The following is a 24202-nucleotide window of genomic DNA, read 5'->3' as shown; positions in this document are numbered from 1 at the left end:
CGGGAAGGGTTTTTCTTTGTTTTGGTTGGCTAGTTCCTGGAGTAGCTCTCCTTTTGGTTTTTGCTGTTCATGGTGCCGGCAGCAGGACCACAGAGAGCCTGAATCGCAGCCTGCTCAGTGTGGCGGGCACACCACTCACCTGTACCAGGCAGTGTGGGGGACTCTGGGGTTGGCCCTGACTCCAGGAAGGGCCTCAGGAGGCCCTCAATAAATGTGTATTTAATTTTCAGGAGCAATTGGGGCAGGGCATTGCAAACAACTGTCTGTTATCCCTGTTGCTGAAGTTAGATATTCTCACCCTAAACTAGTTTTCTAGGCGTAACAGTGTTCCTCTGTATTGGGCTTTTTTTCAGGAAGTCCAAATGCAACATAAGGATAATCGAGCCAAGCTGATCAGCTCTATGCTCAGCAACATCAAAATCCTCAAGTTGCATGGCTGGGAAAAGCACTTCATGGGCCAAACGTTGGACGTCCGAGCACAGGAACTCCAGGCACTGAAGACCTCCCAGTTTCTCTTCTCAGCATCTCTGGCTTCTTTCCACTCCTCAACATTTCTGGTAAGCCCAGTTTGGCCAACCTAGCAGAAGTCACACACACACACACACGGCATTCCCAGACACTCACCAGTTTTCCCTTCCCTGTCCTACAGATTGCTTTCGTCATGTTCGCTGTCTACACCTTGGCGGATGAGCGCAACGTCTTGAGTGCCCAGAAGGCCTTCGTCTCTCTGGCCCTGGTCAACATCCTCAACACTGCTCATTCCTTCCTTCCTTTTTCCATTAATGCCGTCATGCAAGTGAGTCCCAACTTGACTGTCCATTTCGCTGCATTGCAAACTCTCCTTGTGTAGCAGGGCGGGGAAGTTTGGCAACCATCTGCCAAAGGACTAACCAGAAGTCATGTTGAGAATTCTATGAATGGGGCACTCAGTATTTTTCCCCCTCTGAACAGGAGACCCAATTCGAATTGGGACCACAGTACAGGGGCTACACGTTCTTTCCCCTGTGCCCTGTTCCCAACCTGAAACAGCCCCACACAGCTGCTCTATGCCCCATGGGCGCACAGCTGGAAACTGAGGTCTCTCTTTACTGACACTTGTTTAAGATTTGTCTTAGAGCCAAGCTACAAGTGATGAATTACACTTGCCTGACAAATGAACAGACTCACGTGTATTCCTCCCTGTTCACTTGCCATTCACTTGTGCTCCACTTGATCAAGTGGAGAGCAAGTGAATGGCAAGTGAACAGGGAGGAATACACGTGAGTCTGTTCACTTGCCAGGCAAGTGTAATTCGTCACTTGTAGCTTGGCTCTTAGAATGTGAAAGAGTTTGGGTGGATCGGGTATGTTGCCCCTGAAGAAGTATATCCATGAAACATGAGGTTTTAATAGCCGGCCGCTTGTTGGGCTAGGGGGTTTTCTATACCCCTACTGTTCATGGTCCTACCTATAAAAGAAAAGGCAACAGGATTACAGACCGTTGGTATTGCCAGACACTTACCTTGAGCACTGGTGTACTTTCTGGAACACCCCTTTCCCAGCGCACCTAGAAAAGAAGAAGAGATTGTATTATTTTGTGAACAAGACATTGATTTATTTGTACACGGTCAACAACTATTAGATATTGTACTTCATGAGTATGCATTATTGATTGTCATATGATCGATATTACTTGGTATGCTTTTTGTAATTTGTATGAATATTTATGAATATTTTTATATCAGCATGCAGTCACCTTATATGCTTATATATTGATATTTATTGATATTTATACATTTACATTTATTGATCTTGGCATTCATTTGTATTTATGATATTCTTATCCCTCTGGTTGTGGGTTGCCTAGTCTTTGGATTTGTATTCTATGCCCCACTGAAGCAGCCATGCCCATGTTAGTACCTGTTATGTTTCCCCAGGTGAGAAAATAGTAGCTGGACAGGGTGTTTCAGATCAGGGGTGAAATCACAGGGGAGATATCCTGTACCTCATACCCCATTGTCTCATGTGTGGGCTCCCAGTGACTTATGAGAAGGCTCATCCGTGGCAGAACCTGTGAGGGAGACCCAGATTCAAATCCCCACTCTGCCACAGAGACTCGCTGGGTAACGTTGGGCCAGTCACTCTCTGTCAGCCTAACCTACCTGAGAGCTAAACTACAAAAGACCAATTACACAAGGATGCTCACATGAAGGGAGCTGCAATGTTAGCCAGGAAGCTGAGTTTTAAAAGACAGATCAGAAGGCTCTGTCAGTTTCCCCTCTCTACAGAGCTGGGAAGGATAGCTCCTAGGAGGGTTTGTTAATTTCCTCTTTGCCTCTTGAAAGCTCTGTCAGTTTCACCTCCCCTTCTAGGTTCACCTTCTAGGAGGTGAAAAGGAAATAAACAAACCCTCTGAGGAACCATCTTTGAGGTTCTGTAGAGAGTGGAAATGGACAGAGCCTTCCAATCCATCTTTTAAAATTCAGCTTCCTGGCTAACATTGCGCCTCCGTTCACATGAGCGTCCTTGTGTAATTCATCTCTTGTAGTTTAGCTCTCACATAATGGTGGTTGTGAGGATAAAATAGAGGAAGGGAGAATGATTTGATAAACTGCTTTGGGAAGAGAAGTGTGGTATAAATGTATCTAAAGAAATAAAAGATCCCAGGTTCCGTGGCCGGTATCTCCAGTTAAAGGATGTAAGACAAGTGGTGTCGGGAAACACCATTCTCTGTGATCAGAGGAGGTGAGAATGCACTAAGAGAACAATGGTCATGCTTCCTAGTCTCAAAGAAAGGGCTGCTGTTTGGTAGCAGAGCACCTCTTTTGCATGCAGAACGTTCCAGGTTCGGTCTCAGATGAGCCAGTGTTGGGAAAGTCCTTTCTGTGCCCGAAACTTTGGAGAGCTGCTTCCAGTCTCAGTAGAAAATACTGAGCTGGGAGAATGAATAATCTCACTTAGGCAGATAGATATATTTTCATACAGGGCAGTGAGAGCTCCAGTCTGATGGAGTTTAAAGCTGCCACGAAGCCCACGGCACAGGCCTTCAGATGAGGGTTACATTTGTGTTTTATTCCAGGCCAAGGTTTCCCTGAAACGTTTAGCCACTTTCCTCTGTCTCGAAGAGCTGGAACAACCGGCAGTGGACTGCAATTCTTTAGAGTGCAGTAAGTACCACCTTGGGGAGAATTTGCTCTCTGTATTTTAGAGGCCATCTGTTCCAGCTAATCCACTGTTGGCTCTGTCTATATTCTTCCAAAATTTTGTACTCTGTGCCAAAAATGCCATAACTGAGTTGTTATGAAGCAACTCAGAAAACCAGAAGGCATTGAGCAGGATTCTGAAGAGGTTGCAGCACAGACATATCCTGAATGAATGAATGAATGAATGAATGAATGAATGAAATTCTGAGCATTGGTGGAAGTTCAGCAGGTTTTTATTTAATTTTTTAGTTATTTAGTTATTTATGTTATTTATAGTCTGCCATGTTCACTGAGACCAAGGCAGATTAAACTGTAAGTTTCAAAGACGTTTTAACAAACAATGTTATGGAGTATATAAATGCAAATATGCAAAGCTTGAAAACCAGCAGAAATCCAATACAGAATTGAAGAAATGCTGAAACAGAGCACAAGCAATTTTACATATTAAATAACACAGAACCGCCCATTAGGATCATACTTACATGATAGCACGCAATAGTAAAGTCTATGGTCCCTATCTCTTTACTGATGTTCTCTCTGATTATCTTGATCTCTCTTATAAACGCTTCTCCATTGTTTTTTAAATTAATGTATTTATTTTATTGGACTTCTATCCTGCATCCCCAAAAACTAACATATCACGGAGATGATATGTTATCCTTGGCATATTCGTTTTCTACATGCAGTGGATTTTTTAAAATGTAGCTTGGCCTGCTTCCACTCAGGCTTCTTTCTTCCTCATACCTACCATATCTTTGTAGTATGTAGATGGGGCATCACATCGCTGGTGGTGAATCAAGGCTAGTGGGAACATAGCGTTTGAGGGAGAGGATTGGTTTTGGATGGGAGATTCTATCATAACGTATTCAGGTATGAAGGTCACTGGTTAACCTGAGGGGAAGGGCCATAGCTCAGTGCTTTACAAGCATAAAGTCCCAGGTTCAATCCCTGGACAAACACAAAAGGAGCCACTCTCTATCAAAGATCCAGAGGAGTTAGCCATGTTAAAATAGTAGAGTCCAGTAGCACCTTTAAGACTAACCAACTTTATTGTACGATGCATCTTGAGAGTTCTCAAAAGCTTATGCTACAATAAAGTTGTTTAGTCTTAAATGCATCTGACGAAGAGAGCTATGGTTCTTGAAAGCTTATGCTATAATAAAGTTGGTTAGTCTTAAAGGTGCTACTGGACTCTTTACTATTTTGCTGTCTACCAAAGACCCTGGAGAGTTACAGACAGTGGTAGGGTAGCTGGACCAATGCTTTGACTAGGTACCGGGCATCATGATGCGTCCATCAGTCACTTAACCTAGTTGGGAGGCTTGATATGTGGCTCAACAGCTCTTCTTACCTCCTGGGAGAAAAGATAAAATACAAATGTAATGAACAAATAAAGGAGGGAAATCAGTTTTTAAAGGGGGGGAAATTAAACGAGCATTTATTTTAATTTTATACTCCACTTAAGTTGGCAGTAATTCTTGTTGTCATAACTATCTTACTGATTCTTATTGTATTGTTATTTATCTTATTTTATCTTATTAATAGCCGTTCCCCTTCCTCTGTTTTATACTCACAACAACTGCCGTGTGAGGTAGGTTAAGCAGTGCAACTGGCCTAAGGTCACACAGCAAGCTTCTACGGCATACTGAGGATTCGAACCTGGAACTTGCAGATCCTAGCCAGAAACTCTCACCACATTGACTTGCAGCAAATGAACAATCATAGAGGGACAATAAATTTTGTGTTTTGTCTCTTCAGTACAAGACCGTGTTGTTGTAAGGAACGGAACTTTCAGCTGGGCCAGAGAATACCCTCCGTGCCTTAAAAAGTAGGTGGTTGTGTACAACTGGGGGTTTCTAAGAACATTTCCTCTGATTTTTGTTGATTATCGAAGCATGCCGATGGGTGATCTTCCAGGCTAAATTTATTCAGTCAGGGCAATGTCGGCGGGGGGTTTCTCTGTCCCTCCTAAAACACAATGACAACCATTTCAGACTATTAGTGTTGTGTTTTTCTATAGGTGCTAAGGGCCAGAAGCTCACTGGATGTTTAATGTTATTGTCATTGCAGGATTAATCTTACTGTACCCCCGGGTAGCCTATGTGCTGTGGTTGGCCAGGTTGGAGCGGGCAAATCCTCCTTACTCTCAGCGTTACTTGGTGAGATGAAGAGAACAGAAGGTTGTGTTGCCCTGAAGGTAAAGCCTTTTCCTGTCCCAGGCAGTCTTTTAAGCTTGTAAGTGCATGCAGCTGCCTTAGCACGGACTCAGATCATTGACCTACTAAGATATTGTCTACTGTGACTGGCATGCAGGGGCTCAGGTACAGGCCTTTTACATCCCTTACTACCTGAACTTTGGCGATAGATCAAGATGGGGAGCCGTGTTAGTCTGTCTATAGCAGCAGAAAAAAGCGAGAGTCCAGTAGCACCTATAATGCTAACAAAATTTGTGTGAGGGTATGAGCTTTTGTGAGTCACAGCTCACTTCTTCAGATACCTGAACTTTGTAAGTGGAGATGCCAGGGACTGAGCATGCAAAGCAGTGGCTCTATAGCCCCTCTCAACACTTTTTATTGTGTCCCTGAGAAACTGTTTTTCCTACACTCCAAACGCATGCCAAGTTGCTGGGAAATGCAGTCACAAATTGATTATTGGAAAATTGAGTGAATTGTGATTGTGCCAGAATTGGAGGCACGTAATTGGATAGTGCCCATGACATCACTGTACACATATCCCGTCTTCTCCTAGCTCTGCCAACCTGACATGTTTAAATGCCCCACAAATTATCTTTAGCACCATCCTTGCTCTGGCAATACATCATTAGCCTAGTGTGCTTAACTAGCGAGGGTTAGAGGAGGCCCTAAATGCCTATCTCCACATAATGTATAGGATTTTATTTTTCAGTTTGGTTTAAAAACTCAGACTAGCCGCACTGCAGGAATCCATGTTCTCTCCATGTATGGCAATGCTGATCCTTCCCTGCATTTGATGACATCTGCTTATTTTCACAGGGTACGGTGGCTTTCGTTCCCCAGGAGCCCTGGATTCAAAATGCTTCTGTGGAAGACAATGTAGTTTTTGGACAAGGGATAGACAGGGAATGGTACGAGAGAGGAATCACAGCCTGTGCCCTGCAGCCAGACCTGCGTGGCTTTCCTGCCGGAAGTCAAGCTCAAATAGGAGAGAAGGTTCGTGACTTGCTATCTGTTTTGACCGAAAGGTGAAATGATATAACAGTGATGGGGGGGTCCCCCCCCACAGGTTGCTGATTCCCTGCCCTGCGCAAGACTCCCTTTTGTTTTAAAAGGTGGGGGGGGCTCACCATATCCTAAGACTTTTCCCTTCCTCCCAATGTCTCCATTTCAGTACTACAGCCCATTGGAAGAAAATGCTGTTTGGTTTTAATGTTGTTTATTTTTTACTTTTTAGATATAATGCATTTTATTTATATGCATGTAATTATATTTGTTTTCATGTATTTTTTTGTCTTTTTAATGAAAGGTTTTGGATTGTGAAGGCCTATGGCCATATACAATAAATTATCTATCTATCTATCTATCTATCTATCTATCTATCTATCTATCTATCTATCTATCTATCTATCTATCTATCTATCTATCTATCTATCTATCTACTTACATAAGGGACATAAAAAACTCCCATTTTTAAGCTTTGTAGATGAAAAGCTCTTTTTGTTCTACTTGAATTTTTTAACAAGGTATATGTGTGTTCTGGGTAAAAGAAACGCTTCATGGCTCCATAGGGCATAAATATTTCTGGAGGACAGAAGCAGAGACTCAGCCTGGCCCGTGCCGTTTACAGGAAAGCTGAAATTTACCTCCTAGATGACCCGCTGTCTGCAGTGGATGCTCAGGTTGGCCAGCATATCTTTGAGCAGGTCATTGGGCCCAACGGCTTGCTGAAGGACAAGGTATGATTGAGACGATTTCCTGTATTGCTGATAGTGGTGTGCAAAATGAAACAAACAATCTGGAAATACACCCCAAAATTGCTGTTTCAGTTCATTAAAAGCCACTTCCATAATGGGGAATGAAATCCGGGAAATCAAATTGTAGTAACATCCTCCCACCAAAAAGTTTGTGTGTTTCATTTCTTACCTTGCAGTGGCAGCACCAGGCGGGCACTGGGCTTGCATGGCAGCATCTTGTTTTCCTTAACAGCATTCACCAATCGGATCTCAAGATGAGAGACGCTTTCTGTTATTACTTAACCCTGTCACTGGGAATTGGGAATGTGCACAGCATGTGTGAGTGCATCTCCCCCACCCACTTACCCACCCCACCCACCCATTGCTACCTGGGCAAATAGCACTTCCTTGTCTCCCTGCCAATCTGGACCTCATAAGAAGACACCCACCTTCCCACCTATTGGCTTTGGAAACATTTGGAAGGGGGAATGTGCAAGCTTTAGTCATAAGCTGTAATTCTAAAGACACTTCCCTGGGAGTAAACACTGTTGAATAAAAAGGGACTTGCATCTGAGTAGACCTGTTTAGGACTGCTCCGTCTCCCCCCATCCTGTGGGCCAATCAGCTCCTCTGCCCTTTCAAAAATAATTCTGCCTGCCCACAGCAAAAGGAAAACTTACGAGGAAAACACAGGTCTGTTTAGTGACGGAAGGGGGGATTAATACCATCATACCAAAAGAAAAAAGTGAACATAAAGCAGGATTGTTTATGATGCTGCCATTACCCTGCTACCCCTTTGCCAGCTTCCGGCCATAGTGTGCCTCTGCCAACACTTGCCTTCTTCAGGGTGTGTTGTTGTTGTTGTGTGTGTGGTGTAGCTGAGGAAAACCTCTGTGGATTGAGAGTTTAGAGGGAGGTCTGTGTTCTGTGAGATTTTGGTGCTGTTAAGTGCAAAAACAGCTGCCCCAAAGAGCCTGGAAGCTCTCGTTGCAAACAACAGAGCCAAAACTCCTGATCATGAAAAAACACGAATGGATTAGGTTTGAGACTTGCAACGCCCCATGCAGAAAAAAGGGACAGCACATCGTTCCTTCAGAAATCCTGGATCCAAAACTGAAATGGGAATCTTTTCAGTGCACACCCCTAATTGCTGATTAGACTGCCTTTGGTATTTGGGATCTGAAAGGCTCCAGTGTGTTGTCTTAGAGTCAAACAGGTAGAAAGCAGAGCTGGTGTTCTGAAAAAAGAGTATACAAATGTGCCCATTTGAAATATACATGTCTGATGTCAATTTCCGATTAGGGGCTCAAGGAGGAGGCTGTGGTGGCCATAATGAAGCCGACGGGGGTTGTTTCTTTTCCTCCCAGACTCGACTTCTGGTGACTAACGCAGTCCACCTTTTGTCCCAAGTGGATAACATAATTGTGATGGCCAATGGACAGATCTCCGAAACCGGCTCCTGCCAGGAACTTGTGCAGAGAGATGGGACTTTTGCAGAATTCCTGGAGTCTCTCAATACCAAAAAGAAAGAGGACCAGGCTTTGCCAGGTATTGTGGGTCACCCACTCTACTTCTCAGAGTTACTGAAATGACAGGCTGATTATTACTTCATTGAGTAGCTGAGTGGAATGAGCCCATCAGCTGTTGAGGCTTGTATTGGTCGTGGATTCTGTATATGCATGAATGTGCTATCTACTCACTTCCAACTTATGGCAACTCTAGGAATAAATGACCTCCAAATTGGCCTGTCATTGTCAGCCTTGCTCAGGTCTTGCAAACTGAAGGCCAGGTCTTCATGTACTGAGTTGATCTCATGCTGGGACTTCCTCTTTTCCTACTTAGCTTCTAAGGTTTGACGAGATCAGGCTGTACCATGCCACCTCCCCTCCGTGGTTTCTGTGACAGTGGACACAAACTAATAGTCCAGTAAATGAGCCAAACAAAACCCAAGCATGGTCTGATGAAAACTCAGCCTGCTTCGGAAGGCATGCAAGGCTAAGAGCAGCTGAGAAATTGCGGCACATCTGTAGATGCATGAAAACACAACATCAGAATATGTAGTTTTGCTTCAGAAAGGAGGGATTTTTTAGGGCAAGCTGATGAGAGTCCAGGCATTTTTTTCCGAAACAGGTTTGTTTATTTAAGGAGCTTATTCCTGAAACAGATTTTATTTATTTAGGGAGCTCTTGGGATGGATGAGCATTAAAGATGTAATCACCCCCTCAACTGAATGGTACAGCACATTCCACCACTTCCAGAACCCAACTTCCTTGTGCTGCTATATGTAGGGTTGCTAGGTCCCTATACCCTACCGGGTGGGGGCAGCACTTACCTTGTGCCTCATGCCTCTATTTTTTTGTGCACACTCAAAGTGCGCGTGCAATTATGTCACTTCCAGGAAGTGATGTCATCACACTGGCCACAGGTGTGCTCCCACACTTTCTGTGGGCCAAATTCTGCCCATTTGGGGCTAAAATTGGCCCCTGTGAAGCGCAGGAGTATGTCCATGACCTGCACAACAACATCACTTCAGGAAGTGACATCGTCTCATCCCATTAGGAACACGCTCAGTGCATGCTTTCCCAGGTTGGTTGCTGGTGGTGGGTGATCTTTGGGGGCCTTGCCACCTCCACCTATCGCCAGTGATCGGTGGGCAACGGGGCAAACCCCCAGGATATTGTCTGGCACTGGGTAACTGGCAAGCCTCGCTATATGCGTAGAACGATCTTTAACTGGTTATCTTAAAAAGTGATCATAACAATCCTGGGCAGAATTGTTTAAAGAGAACGTTCTAGAGCAGGAGGGCCAACTCAGAAAAGGCTCTTCTCTCCAGTTGCTATCCACCTAACCTTTGAAGCAGTGAGAACAAAATCTTGACAGGTTGGCAGGTTCCTGTGGAAGGAAGTGAACCTTCAGATATTGCCTTTCCATGTGACTGATTCATGCCTCTTCGCAGGTTTTGACACATATTGTTTCCACAGGTGAAGGAAATGGTTATGAGATGATTCCATCAGGGCTTGTAACCCATCAAGGAAAGCTTGGAGGGTAAGTGCAAATTGCATCCTTCAAAGGCATTTCTTTGTATCTGTTCATGGTTTTATTCTTATGGTGCTGTGCAAAAGAGAACAAAATGTAAATGTGAAAGTGAATGTGTGGGGTTGATGGATTTAATGATGGCTCTCGAATCCGAAGCTACAGGCTACAGTTCAGACTGTGGAGCGATAAAAGATCCTTTTAGTTGATTAACGTGTTTGAATGCTGCATATTGTGATATAGCAAAGTTGTGTGGTAGTTGTACTGTTTATCCTTCTTTTGAGATAGCTTAATTTTAGAAAAACATCTTCGGGAAAGGGGAAGCTGTCTTTAATCAAATTTACCAAAGAGGAGATGTGCTTGCTGAGGTTTGTAACCAGTGATTTGTCTCTCAGAGGCAAACCGAGTTTGTGTGTGGGTAACTCTCTTATACCAAGTCTGCCATCGGTCAGTTTTTGTTTAGTATTGTCTGCTTTGATTGGCAGCAGATCTCCAGAGTTTTGGACAGAGAAGTATCCTTTTCAGCATGTGCTATTGTTAGTTATTGAACCTGAGAGACCCTTCTGCTATGCCTCACCCAATCAACCCAATCCGGTTTATACCACGAGAGCAATCTTAAGCAGGTCTATTCTAAATCCTCCTCCTATCTATTCTACTAGACTTTCTCCCGGGAAGGCGTTCTTAATCGGACCACCGCTCCATCTTATCGACTCTGATTTTTCTTGCTCTTTGGTGGTTTGGGTTTTTATTCCTTTATGACACCTCTATTGCTCTTTGGTGTATGTGAATTTAAAGTGTGTTTAAGGGGGGTATATTTAGTATTTTTTTGCATTTGTAACCATTTTGTAAACTGCTAGAAAGGTAAAATTTCCGAAATAATATATCAGTGCAACTATCAGCCAGGATACTTTATTGTGTTACCACAGTGTAGTGCAATCCATGTTTTCCACCTTGAACAAACTTTTCTTTGTTTCCCATGAAGGCTTGAGAGAGGTGGACACAAATTAACAGAGGAGGAAATGACCGAACCAGTAACAGGAGAGAGAGAATTAACTGGCAGGGTAATTTGAGAGAGGTTTTTTCATTTATAGTATTTTTATTGGTTGTCTGTTTGTTTGCTGTAACCAGTGTAGTACATGATCATAGGTTGGAAGGGATCACTGTTTACCTGCAAGGAAGCATGACCCCTTGTTCAGTATATGCATAGGATAGCAGTCTAAGGGGGTCTCTGACGTTTGTAGCCACGCAGGGGGAAGGTGCAAGTTACACTGCTCTTCCTCTTTCCAGGCTTCTTCATAAGCCAATCACACATTCTCAGGGCCTATAAAGCCTGGGTTCCCAGTACGGCTGCCATTACCCTGCCCGGGGCGGGGGAACCCCTGCTCCCACCTCCTCCCCACCGATCTCACTTACCTGGCCAGCACCCCCTCCGGCAGCGCAGTGCTCCCCCGGGTGGTGTAGCATGCCCCTGCACCCCGCAACAGGACTATTTCAGGCCAAATTGAGCCCACAGGAGGGGGGTGATTCAGCCCTTTGGCGAGCGCAGGAGCACACGCTGGGCTGCCCTTTGATCCTCGTGGTGACGTCACTTCCTGGAAGTGATGTCATCATGCATGCCAGGAGCATGCGCGATGACAAAGATCACGGAGGGTGAGTGCCAGGTTCCCAGTCCCCCACCGGGTGACTTAAGGAACCTAGCAACCCTAGTTCCCAGGCTCATTTCTTAATCTGGACAGGTTGTCAGTACCTGTCCCAGACTAAAATTATGTGCTTTTTCTTGCCTAGTCTGGCCTGGTTCCCGGCTAGAGATGGGCACGAACCTAAATACGAACCAAAAAACCCCACGAACCAGCCCGGTGACAACTCTATTTCTGCTTGATCTTAATCTTTTTTCACTACTGATTCTGTGCTTTCAGTTGCATGCCGGCCTCTAATAGAGGTACATGCAAATATCATTGGAGGAGGAGTATAGATGCCAAAATATTGTTTTGGAGAAAGCTTGTTTGTTTGTTTCAATGTCGGGATGATGTAGAAGCATCCCAACCTCAGAATTTGACCCTCACAACAATCCTGTAAGGTAGGCTAGGCTGAAGGAGGATGAGGAGTCCAAGGCCACCCTGCAAACTTGATGGCAGAGGAGTATCAGGTCCAAAGATGTGTTCATTCCCCCCCCCGACCCCCAACACTTCCTTCCTTCTTGTTTCTGGTCTAGGTCAAGGCTTCAGTCTACCTGAGCTACCTGCGAGCGGGAGGATCTCTCTTCTGGGCCTACATCATGCTTCTCTTCATTTGCCAGCAAGCAGCCTCATTTTGCCGTGGTTACTGGCTGAGCCTCTGGGCTAGCGACCCTGTTTGCAATGGAACACAGCAGCACACAGAGATCCGCGTAGGAGTCTTCTTTTTCCTCGGGGTTGCTCAAGGTTGGCTCCAACCCCCTTTGTTCTGTCTGTCCCCTCTTTGCTCTGCCCTTCTCCTTGAAGATAATCCCCCACCCCCAGAATGCAGTTGCTGCAGGTAGTGTATTTGGTACCAGTGGCCAGGCTGGGGTGGGCTGGGGGGAAGCCAGGTTTTGCACAGGAAGCCAAACAAGAGTATGCAGTGCAAAGGCCTACAACTTTGGGGGAACTAAGATTAGATATGGGCTACTTTTGCACATGTTGGTTAATGCTCTTTCAATGCACTTTAGTGATCTTTTGCAAGTGAATTTTCCTGTTACACACAGGAAAAACCCCTTGCAAACAATCACTAAAGTGCATTAATTATTGTGTGTGAAAGCAGAGACAATGTCTCTTAGGCCGTTTTCACACTGCTTACCAGCCACGGAACATCGCGCCAAGTTCCCGAAACGACAGCATGTTCCTGGCATGATTTTGTGTGAGAACGGCAGTTCTCGCGCGAAATTGCACCAGGAAGATGCTGTCATTCCAGGAGCTTGGCATGGGTTCCTCTTAGGGGTACAAAATTCAAGTTCTGTAGCACCTTAAAGACCAACAAAATTTCCAGGATATAACTATTTGCAAGTCAGACTTTGTCAGATCTAAATAGAACGAACAGCAGGATGTGAGTCCAGTGGCACCTTAAATAGAACGAAGTATCTGGTGAAGTGAGCTTTGTCTTCTGAAAGCTTATACCCTGGGAAATGTTGTTAGTCTTTAAGGTACTACTGGGCTTGAATTTAGCATGGCTGCTCACCTGCAACTGATGGGAACAGGGAACAGGGTTTGCACAACTCTTTCCCCTGCCCTGTGGCCCCCATCTATCATTCTTCTATCCCTGTCTGTTTTTCTGCTGTTTGGCACTCAGTACACCCATTACCGTCATTCATCATTCTTTTCTAATCACTGACACAGTACTGAGTTTTTAATTTAAAAAGAAATCACTAAGACATCTTAATATTTATGTTATCACTGAAAGGAGATAACATGCTCCTGAGCCAAAAGGAATCTCTTTTGCATTGCAGCCATCTGCAAGTTTGGGTCGACAGCCACTGTGTTCCTGGCTGGAGCAATGGCATCCCGCCAGCTCTTTTCACACCTTCTTCAGGACATCATCCAATCTCCCATGATGTTCTTCGAACAAACACCCTCTGGTCACCTGCTTAACCGCTTCTCCAAAGAAATGGATGCCATTGATTCTATCATCCCAGACAAGCTGAAATCCTTGCTGGGATTTATGTTCCATCTGCTGGAGATTTACCTTGCAATCATAGTAGCCACGCCAATAGCTGTGGTGGCTGTTGTGCCCCTGACCGCCTTGTATGCTGTGCTCCAGGTATGAAAGACCTCCAGTAGTCATGCTTAGAGATGGGCACAAACAGCAACACAAACTTTAAAAAGCCTCGAACAGCCCAAACCAGCTGTTCGCGAACAAGCTGTTTGGTGAGGCCCCATTCTAAACGAACAGGTGGTCGTTGCAAGCCTCGTTCATTGCTGTTTGTCAAGCCAGACAGTCTGGCACCTGCAATCAATTCCCTTGGCAACCGGAGGCAGGGACTGCCTGAACTCTGTCTGAACTCCTGATGTTGCCCTGGAAACCCCAATCTAAGCCCAATTTAACTTGAGAGGCAGGTCCTCCTTTCAAGTGTGGAGCTCCAAATTTGTTGCAAGGAAGCAAAGAGCAGGGGGGAAGGGGGCTCCCAGCTCTGCTTTTGCAGACAGTGAGGGAGAGACAGTTGCTGTTGGCATTTTGAGAGAGAGACAGGGAGAGTGCATTGGAGCTTGAATTTTCTTTGTGTGTGGTGGGATAGGGATCTATCTCTTCAAGTTCCAGGGCTGTTGCCAGGCTCTGGGGCCAAGCTATTATTTATTATTGGTACCTTTCCTGGTGCCTGCTCAGGTAGGGTTTCTGGGAGTGATGTGGTAGGGATCTTGATGGCTGGAGGAGAGCCTGCTGGCCCCCATGAACAACAAACATGTTCGTGAACAGGTCATGTTCATCAGTGTTCGTTGTTCGTTGTTCAAGGATGGCAATGAACAACAAACACCATGTTGGTGTTTTTTTTTCTGTTCGTGCCCAGGGCCATTTCCACACGGCTTACCTTATTCTGCAAAATAGTGAAATCTCGCGCAAAATCTCGCAAGAAGACGCTGTTCTTGCGTCTTCTCGTGTGATATTTTGCAGAATAAGGTAAGCCGTGTGGAAATAGCCCATGTCTAGTCGTTCTATCAGATTCTCCATTGTGGTAGACCTCCAAAAAGGTCTTGGCCAAAGATTGTCCCAAGGTGGGGTGAGGCGCTGACACTTTAGAAAGCTCCAAATCCTGTGTCCCATTGCAGTGTCTGAGGAAATTAGGGTCTCACCACATGAGACAAAATACAGTCGAATTACACAGGTAATTCGAGTATATTTTGTAATTCAAGTGTAATTCGAGTGTAATTTAAGTGTATTTTGTCTTGTGTGGTTTGACCCTTAGATAAACCAAAGGGACAAGTCCCCCGCAAGCTTCAATAAATCACATATCAATTCCAGCTTACAACTACTCCTTTTATAGTTCTTAAAGGGCTCAGTGCTAATAGTAATCAAATACCATCTAACCACAAATTATCAGACTTATTACTTAAGCGGTACACCCCCCTCAATGTACACACGTAGATCCTATATCAGGAGCTCACGGGGGGACTTGTGTCCTTTTGGTTTAACCGTATACACCCGCGAGAACCTTGTTGGTTTTCAGTGTCTGAGGAAATGGCTGACAAACGGGTTGAAAAGCTGCTTTCAACATCATTCCTAGCAACAGAATTGCTACAGATATCAGCATCTCGGAGGTGCATCTCTGGGCCCAAAACAACTGTTTTTTAAAAAAAAAGATGGAAGTGTGAAGATTTAGATGGGAGTTAGAACAAATCTGAGTTTTTTTCAGAGCTAAAGTAAAGACGTGGTTTTGAATATGAGTTAATTTAAGAGCCAATCTTGGGCTGTTGGGTGTCCAGGAGAACAGTTTTTATTTATTTTAAAATTTTTATATTGGGTTTAGAGGCCAAACTGTATCAGAAATCATTTCATGTGACCAGTTTCCCACATGTATTCTGCACTTATGCCATTGCATTTTAAAACGGGCTATTGACCCACCTGGGCCAGGCCTGACATACCTACAAACTGGCATTAGGTCTTGCCAGGCCTTGCCATTCTGAGAAGAAACTGGACCCTTCATTCTCCATTTTGTTCTGTCAGAGCTTCTTCGTCACCACCTCCTGCCAGCTAAAACGCCTGGAAGCCCTCAGCCGTTCCCTAGTCTATTCCCACATTGTGGAGACCTTTCAAGGAAGCAGCAGCATCCGTGCCTACAAAGACCAGCGGCGGTTCATTTTGCAGAACGACTTCAGGGTGGATGAAAACCAGAGGGCCTCTTTTCCTGCTGTGGTGGCTGACAGGTATAGAAAGCCGCCATTTCAAAGGCTGAAGGTTACTAAGAAGAGGATATGGCGCCAGCAAGCAGAAGGGTCACTATTTAGTCAGCTGCCAAAGAGCTGTTTGCATACGTGCTTACCACTTAGCTTAGAACATAAGAGCAGCCATGACGGATCAGACCAGGGGTATTATCACACAGTAGTCAACTGTGTATACTTGGAAGGCCCGCAAGAAGGACATGGAGGCCGAAGGTTAGAGGCCCAAAGTTGAAATCTTTTTCTTGTGTTCCTCCTGGCCACCTTTGGACTTACTTTGGGGCGAGAACAACAGCCTTCTTGGCATGCCTCTGGAAAGGCTTGACCCTGTGGGTCCCCAGAAGGGCGTGGCACAAGAGCGCAGGGGTGGTGTAAAGATTGGGAAGGGTTTCATCCCAGGTAGTGCTGTCCCCGGGCAGAACCTGAGTGTCCTCCTCTTTTCGCTGTCTCTGCTTAATAAAAACCACCCACAGTCCAAATAACCGGAAAGGCGGTGAAGTCCTAACACTGGTCTTTGCGTTCCAGGTGGCTGGCCACAAACTTGGAGCTCCTAGGCAACATTCTTGTCCTTTTCGCCGCTTTACTTGCTGTGAATAGCAAGCCACACCTCAGCCCAGGAATGGTTGGCTTTTCCGTTTCTTGCGCTCTTCAGGTAACCTTTTGAAAAGCCTATATTGTATATGCATTACACATATCTCACCTTTATTCTTTCATAGAATCTAATAAAAGGTGGTGTATAGAATTTAATAAAAGGGATTTCCCAGGAAGTCTTCCCATCCAAAGGGCACTGACCTGGCCTATAATAAGGGTCTTTGTATTGTATCCTGATGCCATTAATTGGCAAACAAAACAAAATTCTCAACTGAAACAAAAGAAGTCTCTTCCATGTGTAAGCTAGCCTCAAAAAGCAGTACTGGAAGGACATGGTAGGAACTGGGAGAATAGGACTAGGGGAGAGTAGGAGTTAGCTCATCCCCATATGTTTTTTTTTCCTTTTTAAATGTCCCCCATGACAGCTTTTTGCCCCATGAAGGAAAAATAGATATACCTATCTCCCCACCACCACCACTAGAGCTAAGGCGTAGGTAAGGCATGGTGATACATGTGTTTGTGTCGGTGAGTGTCCTAAGAAAATATCTTAATATGGGTTCTGGATTTGGAGCCAAATCTTGTGTTTCTCTTTCCTTTGGCCAGGTGACAGGTATTTTGAATTGGATGGTACGTTCCTTGACAGACATGGAGAACAACATTATGTCCGTAGAGAGAGTGAGAGACTACTCAGAGACACCCAAAGAAGTAAGTTATTTTGAATTTTCAATTCTTCCACAAAAAACATATTATTAAAGCTCCTTCTGTGCTAGCAAACTCCTTCCTTCTGTATCAAAAGCTTAGTTAAATTGCTATGGTTTAGGCCAAATGATAAATTGCACGTGGTTGTATATAATAACTGAGCACAGCAAAAGTAATTTTGAAGAAGTAATTTTAAACAGAGGTACAGTTGTACCAAGGGTAATCCACCAGATAAACATCCAAGTGAACATTTTTAGACATTTCACCAAATTTTGTGGCCCTTCTGTCTGGGTTGTAGTTGCGGTAATGCAAGCCTGAATACAAGATGTGGTTTTGTACTTTTTCCAGGCTCCTTGGACTTTGAGTAGTAACTTTCTGAATGAAAACTGGCCCACTGAAGGAATGATTGAGTTTAAAGAGTACAGTTTACGCTGCAGACCAGACTTGGAGTTGTCTCTGAAGAATATTAACATCAAGATCAATGGACAAGAAAAAGTAAGTCATGCAGGTCTTTACCTTCTCTAGTGAATTTAATAGACAAACGCTGGTGCAAAAAGTGTTTCTCTCAAACATAGACCCAGTGAGTCTTTTTTAAAGACAGTATCAATGGCCTGATCAGCCATTCTCCCACAGTGCCAGCTAGCCAAAAAGCATCCCAAACAACATCATCCAAGTTACATACACATTCCTCAAAAATTCATCCTTCTGAAAAATCCAGAGTTAATATTCTTCAATTGTGTTCTCAGGAAGACAATTCCATAATGTTGGGGGCCTCAAGAGTACCTCAAATCTTTGTTTATTTTTGTTTGTTTGTTTGTTTGTTATATTTTAACCCATCCTTCCCACAAGTGGGCTCAGGGTGAGGTACAACATTGATTAAAATACAACATAAAAACAATGAACACAGCATAAAAACAGCAATCAATAAAACCATTCCAAGGCGGGAAGTCCTTCACTCTTGCCCATCAGCATACACAAAGGGGAGGTAGTAGCAGACAGATAGATTACTGTACCCCTTTTTGGGGCAGCCCGCAGTGGACCCTCCATAACCCCTCATAGAGGGAGACAGGTGGAAGGCTTGGCACTGATGGACTAAAAATTAGCCTCCACCATATGCCTGGCAGAACATCTCTGTCTTACAGGCCCGCCTAAATGATACAAGATCCTGGCGGGGCCAAGTGTCCTCAGACAGAGTTCCACCAGGTTGAGGCCAGGACTGAAAAGGCCCTGGCCCTAGTAGAGGCCAGCCGATAACTTTTGTTATTTGCCTAGATTGGCATATCTGGACGAACAGGGGCTGGGAAATCCTCTCTAGCAATGGGCCTTCTCCGACTAGTGGAAGCAGCCAAGGGAGAAATCTCTATCGACGGAGTCAACATTGCCCAGTTAGGTCTGCATGACCTGAGAAGCAAGATAAACATTATCCCTCAGGTAGGAAATTGGTTTCTAATAGCAGCAATACGAAAGGGTGTTTCTTATCTATATAAATTGGGATTGTCCCCCCTAACACTGATGCTTAAGGGGCTTCCAAGCCAAAGATTATGAATTTCAGAAAGCACCTTTCATATCATCTACTTATGAAACTACACCTATATTAAGTTTCTTTTATGTTCTCCTCAACCCCAGGACCCAGTCTTATTTCCAGGTTCTCTCAGAAGGAATCTTGATCCGCTGGATGAGTACTCCGATGAGGAGATCTGGTTGGCTCTGGAAAGGGTTCTGCTCAAAAACTTTATTTTGGATCTGCCGGACCATTTGGCTTACGAGTGCTCTGAAGAGGGAGGAAATCTGAGGTACCCAAAACACAGAAAAAGAACCCTCATGAGATCTTATGGGCTGATCGAGATTCGAGAAGGGGAACCATGTCAGTGTTCTGCAATCGCCCTCTCCCGTTGTCGCCCCCCAGCAACTGATATGCAGGGGCGTCCTGCCCCCAAAAGCTGCTGATCAAAAGCAGTCTGGGCACATGCATCCCTTTTCCACCTTCTCATGTCTCCCAAGCTGTGGCAAGGAATGGCTACAGCTCGGCAGCAGAGTGGGTGATTCTGCATGTAGAAAGTCTCTGGTTCAATCCCCATCATTTCCAGGTAAAGAATCCCTGGTAGGCACGTGGGAAAGACCCTGAGACCTTGGAGGTCAGGGTAGCGTCCGTTGGTTTTGATGGGTCAATGGATTGACCTGATATACGAGGAAGCTGCATACGTGATTACTCACAAACCCTCATCTAAAAGAAAAGGGGAGCATTTAGTCAATTGCAAGGTGTTGATGACCAGTATGATACTAGAGCTTTGAACTGTCCCCTTCTGTCCCCCCTTCAGTGTTGGTCAGAGGCAACTCATCTGCCTGGCACGAGCATTGCTTCGGAAAGCCCGAATCCTGGTTCTTGACGAAGCCACTGCAGCAGTGGACCCCAAAACGGACCTACAGATTCAGTCCACCATAAAGACTCAATTCAGCGACTGCACCGTCCTGACCATAGCTCACCGCGTTAAGACCATAATGGACTGCGATAGGTAGGAGGTCTTTTCAGTAAAAATTGGGAGTTTGTGGCCTTCCTTTTTTGGAGACTTTGTCATGATGATACTCACTACTGGTCATCCTAATTTACCATCACATTTTTGTTGTGATGATGGCAGGTGGGGGATGGGGTGAGAATGTGTATACTACTATATATGCTGTTCTGAGGAATGCTCAGGTAACAAACATAATAATAATAATTTATTCCTTTTAAAATGTCTAAACCCTCTTTCTGGAGCAGTTAACAGCTTAAAACTAACATGATAAGCAAATCCCAAAATGTCCATTAAAATTCAAGAGAAATTCAAACAAAATGATAATGAAGTCCTGAAGCCAATTTAGAATTCAACGGGGATTGTAACTTTATAAATAAAATGAGTATCAGAAACCAGTAGCGGAAATGCATAGGATCAGCTTTTTCAAAAGTCTGGCAGATCAGAAATGAAAGGTCTTGGGAAGGAGGCAAGACATCAAGTTAAACTAGCTTTCAATAATAAATAATAATAATAATAATAATAACATTCGATTTATATACCGTCCTTCAGGACAATTTAATGCCCGCTCAGAGTGATTTACAAAATATGTCATTATTATCCTCACAATAAAACACCCTGTAAGGTGGGTGGGGCTGAGAGAGCTCTGGGAGAGCTGTGACTGATTCAAGGTCACCCAGCTGGCTTCAAGTGGAGGAGTGGGGAATCAAACCCGGTTCTCCAGATTAGAGTCCTGCAGTCTTAACCACTACACCAAAGTGGCTCTCAGGAGTGTGAGGAGGGGAGGGAAAGGATTCTGCGGAGCCATCATAAAAAAGGCTATGTTCCTAGTATCTGACAAACAAGCAACTACAAAAGATTGGGACCTGTAGCAGGGCTTTATTGGCTGATCTCATGGTCTGAGGGGGATCATATGGGAGAAGAAGCTCACAGAACTGTGTGTCTCAACATTATGTCTCTCATCACTGAACTTCCTCTTTTCTGACATTGGCAGGATTCTAGTGATGGAGAATGGTCGGGTGGCAGAATTTGATACTCCAGAGATGTTAATAGCCCAGAAAGGACTTTTCTACAGAATGGCTGAAGAATCAGGACTAGTATGACCGAGCTGCAGGAATGTTCAATACTGTGGGGCCTGCTGTTTATCTTAGTCAAATGCTTCTCCTTGCAGCATCCCAGCCAGATAGGTAACTGTTGTTCTTTCCATAGAACTGAAGGGCAGCTGAGGCTGAAAGAGTGACTTGCCCAGAGCCCAAGGTACATCTGTGGATGCTCAGCCCAGATTCTCACAGCTCAAGCCCGCTGTGCAGCTATCTGGACTGCACTGGGTATTCCAGCAGGCAAAAAGGAAGACCTGTGCTGTTAGCTGTGGTGCCCAGTGCAGGCCAGTGGCATACAATCATAAGAACAAAAGGAGAAGTCTGTTGAATCCAGGTTTGGGTGTAGTGATCTGTCATTCACAGCTCTTTTCTCCCCACCCTGTCCCAGTCATAAGCTACCTTTGCTCCTGCGCTTCAGTTTAGTCCCAGATGGGCGGAAATCGGCCCACTGTGGAGCGCAGGAGAGTACTGCTTGGAAGCGTGCCCCAGAAGGCGCATCCCCCCACCTTTTCCTCCTGCCAGGACTGATATCCCTAAGTGTGTCTCTTTTTTCTACCTCCAACTGCAGATCCACTGGATAAAGCAGAGTGTCTCTCTCACAGGCCTTTTGGCATTCTTAGTCCAAAAGGAGGTCTAAAAGGAGAGAAGTGGTGGTGGTAGAGAGTGCCCTAAAGCCATAGCTTACTTGTGGCGTCCCCTGGTGGGGTTTTCTTGGCAAGAGACTATCAGAGGTGGTTTGCCATTGCCTGCCTCTGCAACCCTGGTCTTCTTTGGAGGTCTCCCATCCAATTACTAACCAAGGCCGACCCTGCTTAGCTTCTGAGATCTGATGAGATCAGGCTTACCCGGGCTGTCCAGGCCAGGGCAAAAGGAGAAGTAGTCCTGCGTATTGTGGGGGGTTGGCTGCTTCCAGGCTTCACAGGGCAATGCCTGAAGTTTGCCCTCTGTGTCCTCCTCAGCCTAAGTACTTCTCTCTTTGGGAAATGGGAGATGGAGCCAGAAGGTGCAGTTGAGGGTTGCTTCTTTGTCAGGCCGGTGCCCAAATACACTAACTGCTGCCACTGGACCTGGCTGGATCAGACCAAGGAGCCATCTGCTCCTGCATTCTGTTTCCCAGTATTCAGTGGTACACTGCTCATGAACATGGAGGTTCTATTTAGCCACCAAGTCTTTATAGACCTTTTTTGCCATGAATTTGTCTAATCCCATTTTCAAGTCAGTTCTCACTACATTTTTAGAGGTGAATTCCATAAATTGTGTTTTATAAACATGTTACCTTCTGTACATTTTTTTTTGCCTGTCCTGAATAATCTTGTCCTTTGAAGACTGGCCCCACAAGACTCTGTTGCAGCCTCAATTTTGTTAAATGTTATGCAACTTCATAGTTTTAATGTAAAAAAAATTCAAAACATGTTCAGAAATGTTGCACTTGACTGCCAATGTTTCTTTGATTCTAACAAAGGAGTGAAGATAACGGACAAGTTCAGATAATTAAAATGCATCGCCTGTATACAGCCATTTTGAATGCAAGAGCTGCGGGTCAGTGATAGAGCATCCGCTTGGCATGCAGAAGTCCCAGGTTCAATCCTTGGCAACTCAGGTTAAAAAGATCGAGTGGTAGATGTAAAAGAACTGACCTACGACTCAGGAGAGCGCCGCCAGTCTGAGCAGACAACACTGACCTCAATCAACTAAATTCACTGAGTTGGTAGACAGCAGTTTCATGTGTATTTCATTAGGAGGGAGCCTGTGTCTGCTTTGCACAGAGAAGGCCCCAGGTTCAGTCCCCCCTATCTCCATGATCAAGTAGTGACAGAGGTGAAAGACCTCTACCTGGGACCCTGAAGAGTTGCTGCCAGTCCCAGAAGACTAGTGTGACCTTGATAGGCCAAGGGTGTGCCTCCAGTATAAAGCAGCCACGTGTGAGTGTTCAAGGCATTTCACAAACATTCTCTACTTGCAATCTTTGCAACAACCCTGTAAAGAAGGTCAGTACAGTATTGTCCATACTGTACTGTACTGTACTGTACTGTACTGTACTGTACAGTACAGTACAGGGGATACAGAGCGAGAAAGAGCATTGACTTGTCTAAGGCTGGTGCTTGGTGATTTCCTGGCAGAGGTAAAATTTTAACCAGGGACATATAGCTTAATCTCTTAGCCACTATGCTGCCTTGTTTAGTGTAACTCCATTGCTCTTAGGATTCAAAGAAATCAAAATAAAATGACCCCAGTGAACCAAGTTAGCATCACGCAATACAGTGCAGGATGGCTGGTTGTTACACTGTTTGTTGGCTGCAGGCAGCCCTAAAAAAAGAATGGAATTTTTTTTAAAAAAATCTTTTGGCAAAATTCACGGTCATTCCATCAAAAACTGGGTGTGGCATGGTTAGTTTACATTGCAATGCGCAACCATGATCTCAGTTGACTTTGGAGCAAATAATTGACACTTTTCATCGTTGTTTTGTTCTGCATGTATTTTAGCTCTGGTTTTAATGATTTTCTTAAGTAGCTTTAGTGGTTTTAAAATGTGATTTTTATTGTGAATGTTTTAATTTGTCAGCTACCTTGGTGAGGGCAGAAAGGCAGGTTATCAATGTTGTAAAATAAATAAATACCTTCGTAATGAGAGACTGCTGAATTGAAATTGATAACGAAGCTCAAGACAATGCATCCGCCTGGACTGAATCAAGACCTAGGCTTCCTGTCTCATTACCAATGCTGATTTCTCCACATCCACTACCTCTCTGCATACTTGACCCTATTCAATCATGCCTGTCATTGTCATTCTCCAACTATTATCATTCAGCTTCTGTAATCACTCTACTCTTTAAGATATAAGGACTGATAGACTCACATTCTAGCTGTATCTGAAGACATGTACTGTGGATCAGGAAAACTCATATCCTACTCATACCCTACTACAAAGTTTTTTAGTCTTATAGGTGTTACTGGACTCTTGCTCTTTTCTACTACTTTCATAATATTCACTTTCACAAATTCACTTATCTTTGCCTATATTAAGGAATTCCATGAGATAAGTGCCCAATCCAGCTTTATATAGCACCACAGATAATATGATAAATTGAACCAAAAGTGTGAACCAGATGCCTTTTTCCCCCTTTTCAGGCTACCAGATTCTATATATGTGAAATGCAAAGAAAAGCTGTAGATTCTTATTGCAGAATATTGATCCTTGTATTTGCATATGTTCCTCAAATTCTAGCTGATCTGATTTTTGCTACCAGGCTTCCTATTTATGTTTCTGGACATGCACA

The 24202-nt window shown here is 44.5% G+C and overlaps 1 protein-coding gene across 3 annotated transcripts in view; it reads left to right on the top strand.

The window, feature by feature from the left end:
• The window catches only part of ABCC6 (ATP binding cassette subfamily C member 6), a 42110-nt gene extending 18860 nt beyond the window's left edge, over positions 1–23250 (top strand). For all 3 annotated transcript variants that reach the window (XM_054992830.1, XM_054992831.1, XM_054992832.1), the window contains 20 exons: positions 354–557; positions 650–796; positions 3058–3145; positions 4940–5009; positions 5252–5378; positions 6193–6369; positions 6945–7112; positions 8477–8657; positions 10091–10154; positions 11125–11203; positions 12355–12562; positions 13603–13913; positions 15813–16012; positions 16550–16676; positions 17219–17320; positions 17663–17809; positions 18587–18745; positions 18941–19107; positions 19633–19827; positions 20819–23250. In XM_054992830.1, coding sequence (XP_054848805.1) covers positions 354–557; positions 650–796; positions 3058–3145; positions 4940–5009; positions 5252–5378; positions 6193–6369; positions 6945–7112; positions 8477–8657; positions 10091–10154; positions 11125–11203; positions 12355–12562; positions 13603–13913; positions 15813–16012; positions 16550–16676; positions 17219–17320; positions 17663–17809; positions 18587–18745; positions 18941–19107; positions 19633–19827; positions 20819–20927 — 3030 coding nt within the window. In that variant the 3' untranslated portion in view covers positions 20928–23250. The remainder of the gene's footprint in view (positions 1–353; positions 558–649; positions 797–3057; positions 3146–4939; positions 5010–5251; positions 5379–6192; positions 6370–6944; positions 7113–8476; positions 8658–10090; positions 10155–11124; positions 11204–12354; positions 12563–13602; positions 13914–15812; positions 16013–16549; positions 16677–17218; positions 17321–17662; positions 17810–18586; positions 18746–18940; positions 19108–19632; positions 19828–20818) is intronic.
• Positions 23251–24202: the final 952 nt, after the last annotated feature.

Source organism: Eublepharis macularius, chromosome 12 (assembly GCF_028583425.1).
Source record: "Eublepharis macularius isolate TG4126 chromosome 12, MPM_Emac_v1.0, whole genome shotgun sequence".
In the NCBI taxonomy this organism is placed as follows: Eukaryota; Metazoa; Chordata; class Lepidosauria; order Squamata; family Eublepharidae; genus Eublepharis; species Eublepharis macularius.
Note: the sequence above shows the minus strand (reverse complement) of the source record. Positions and strands in the feature narration are given on the sequence as shown.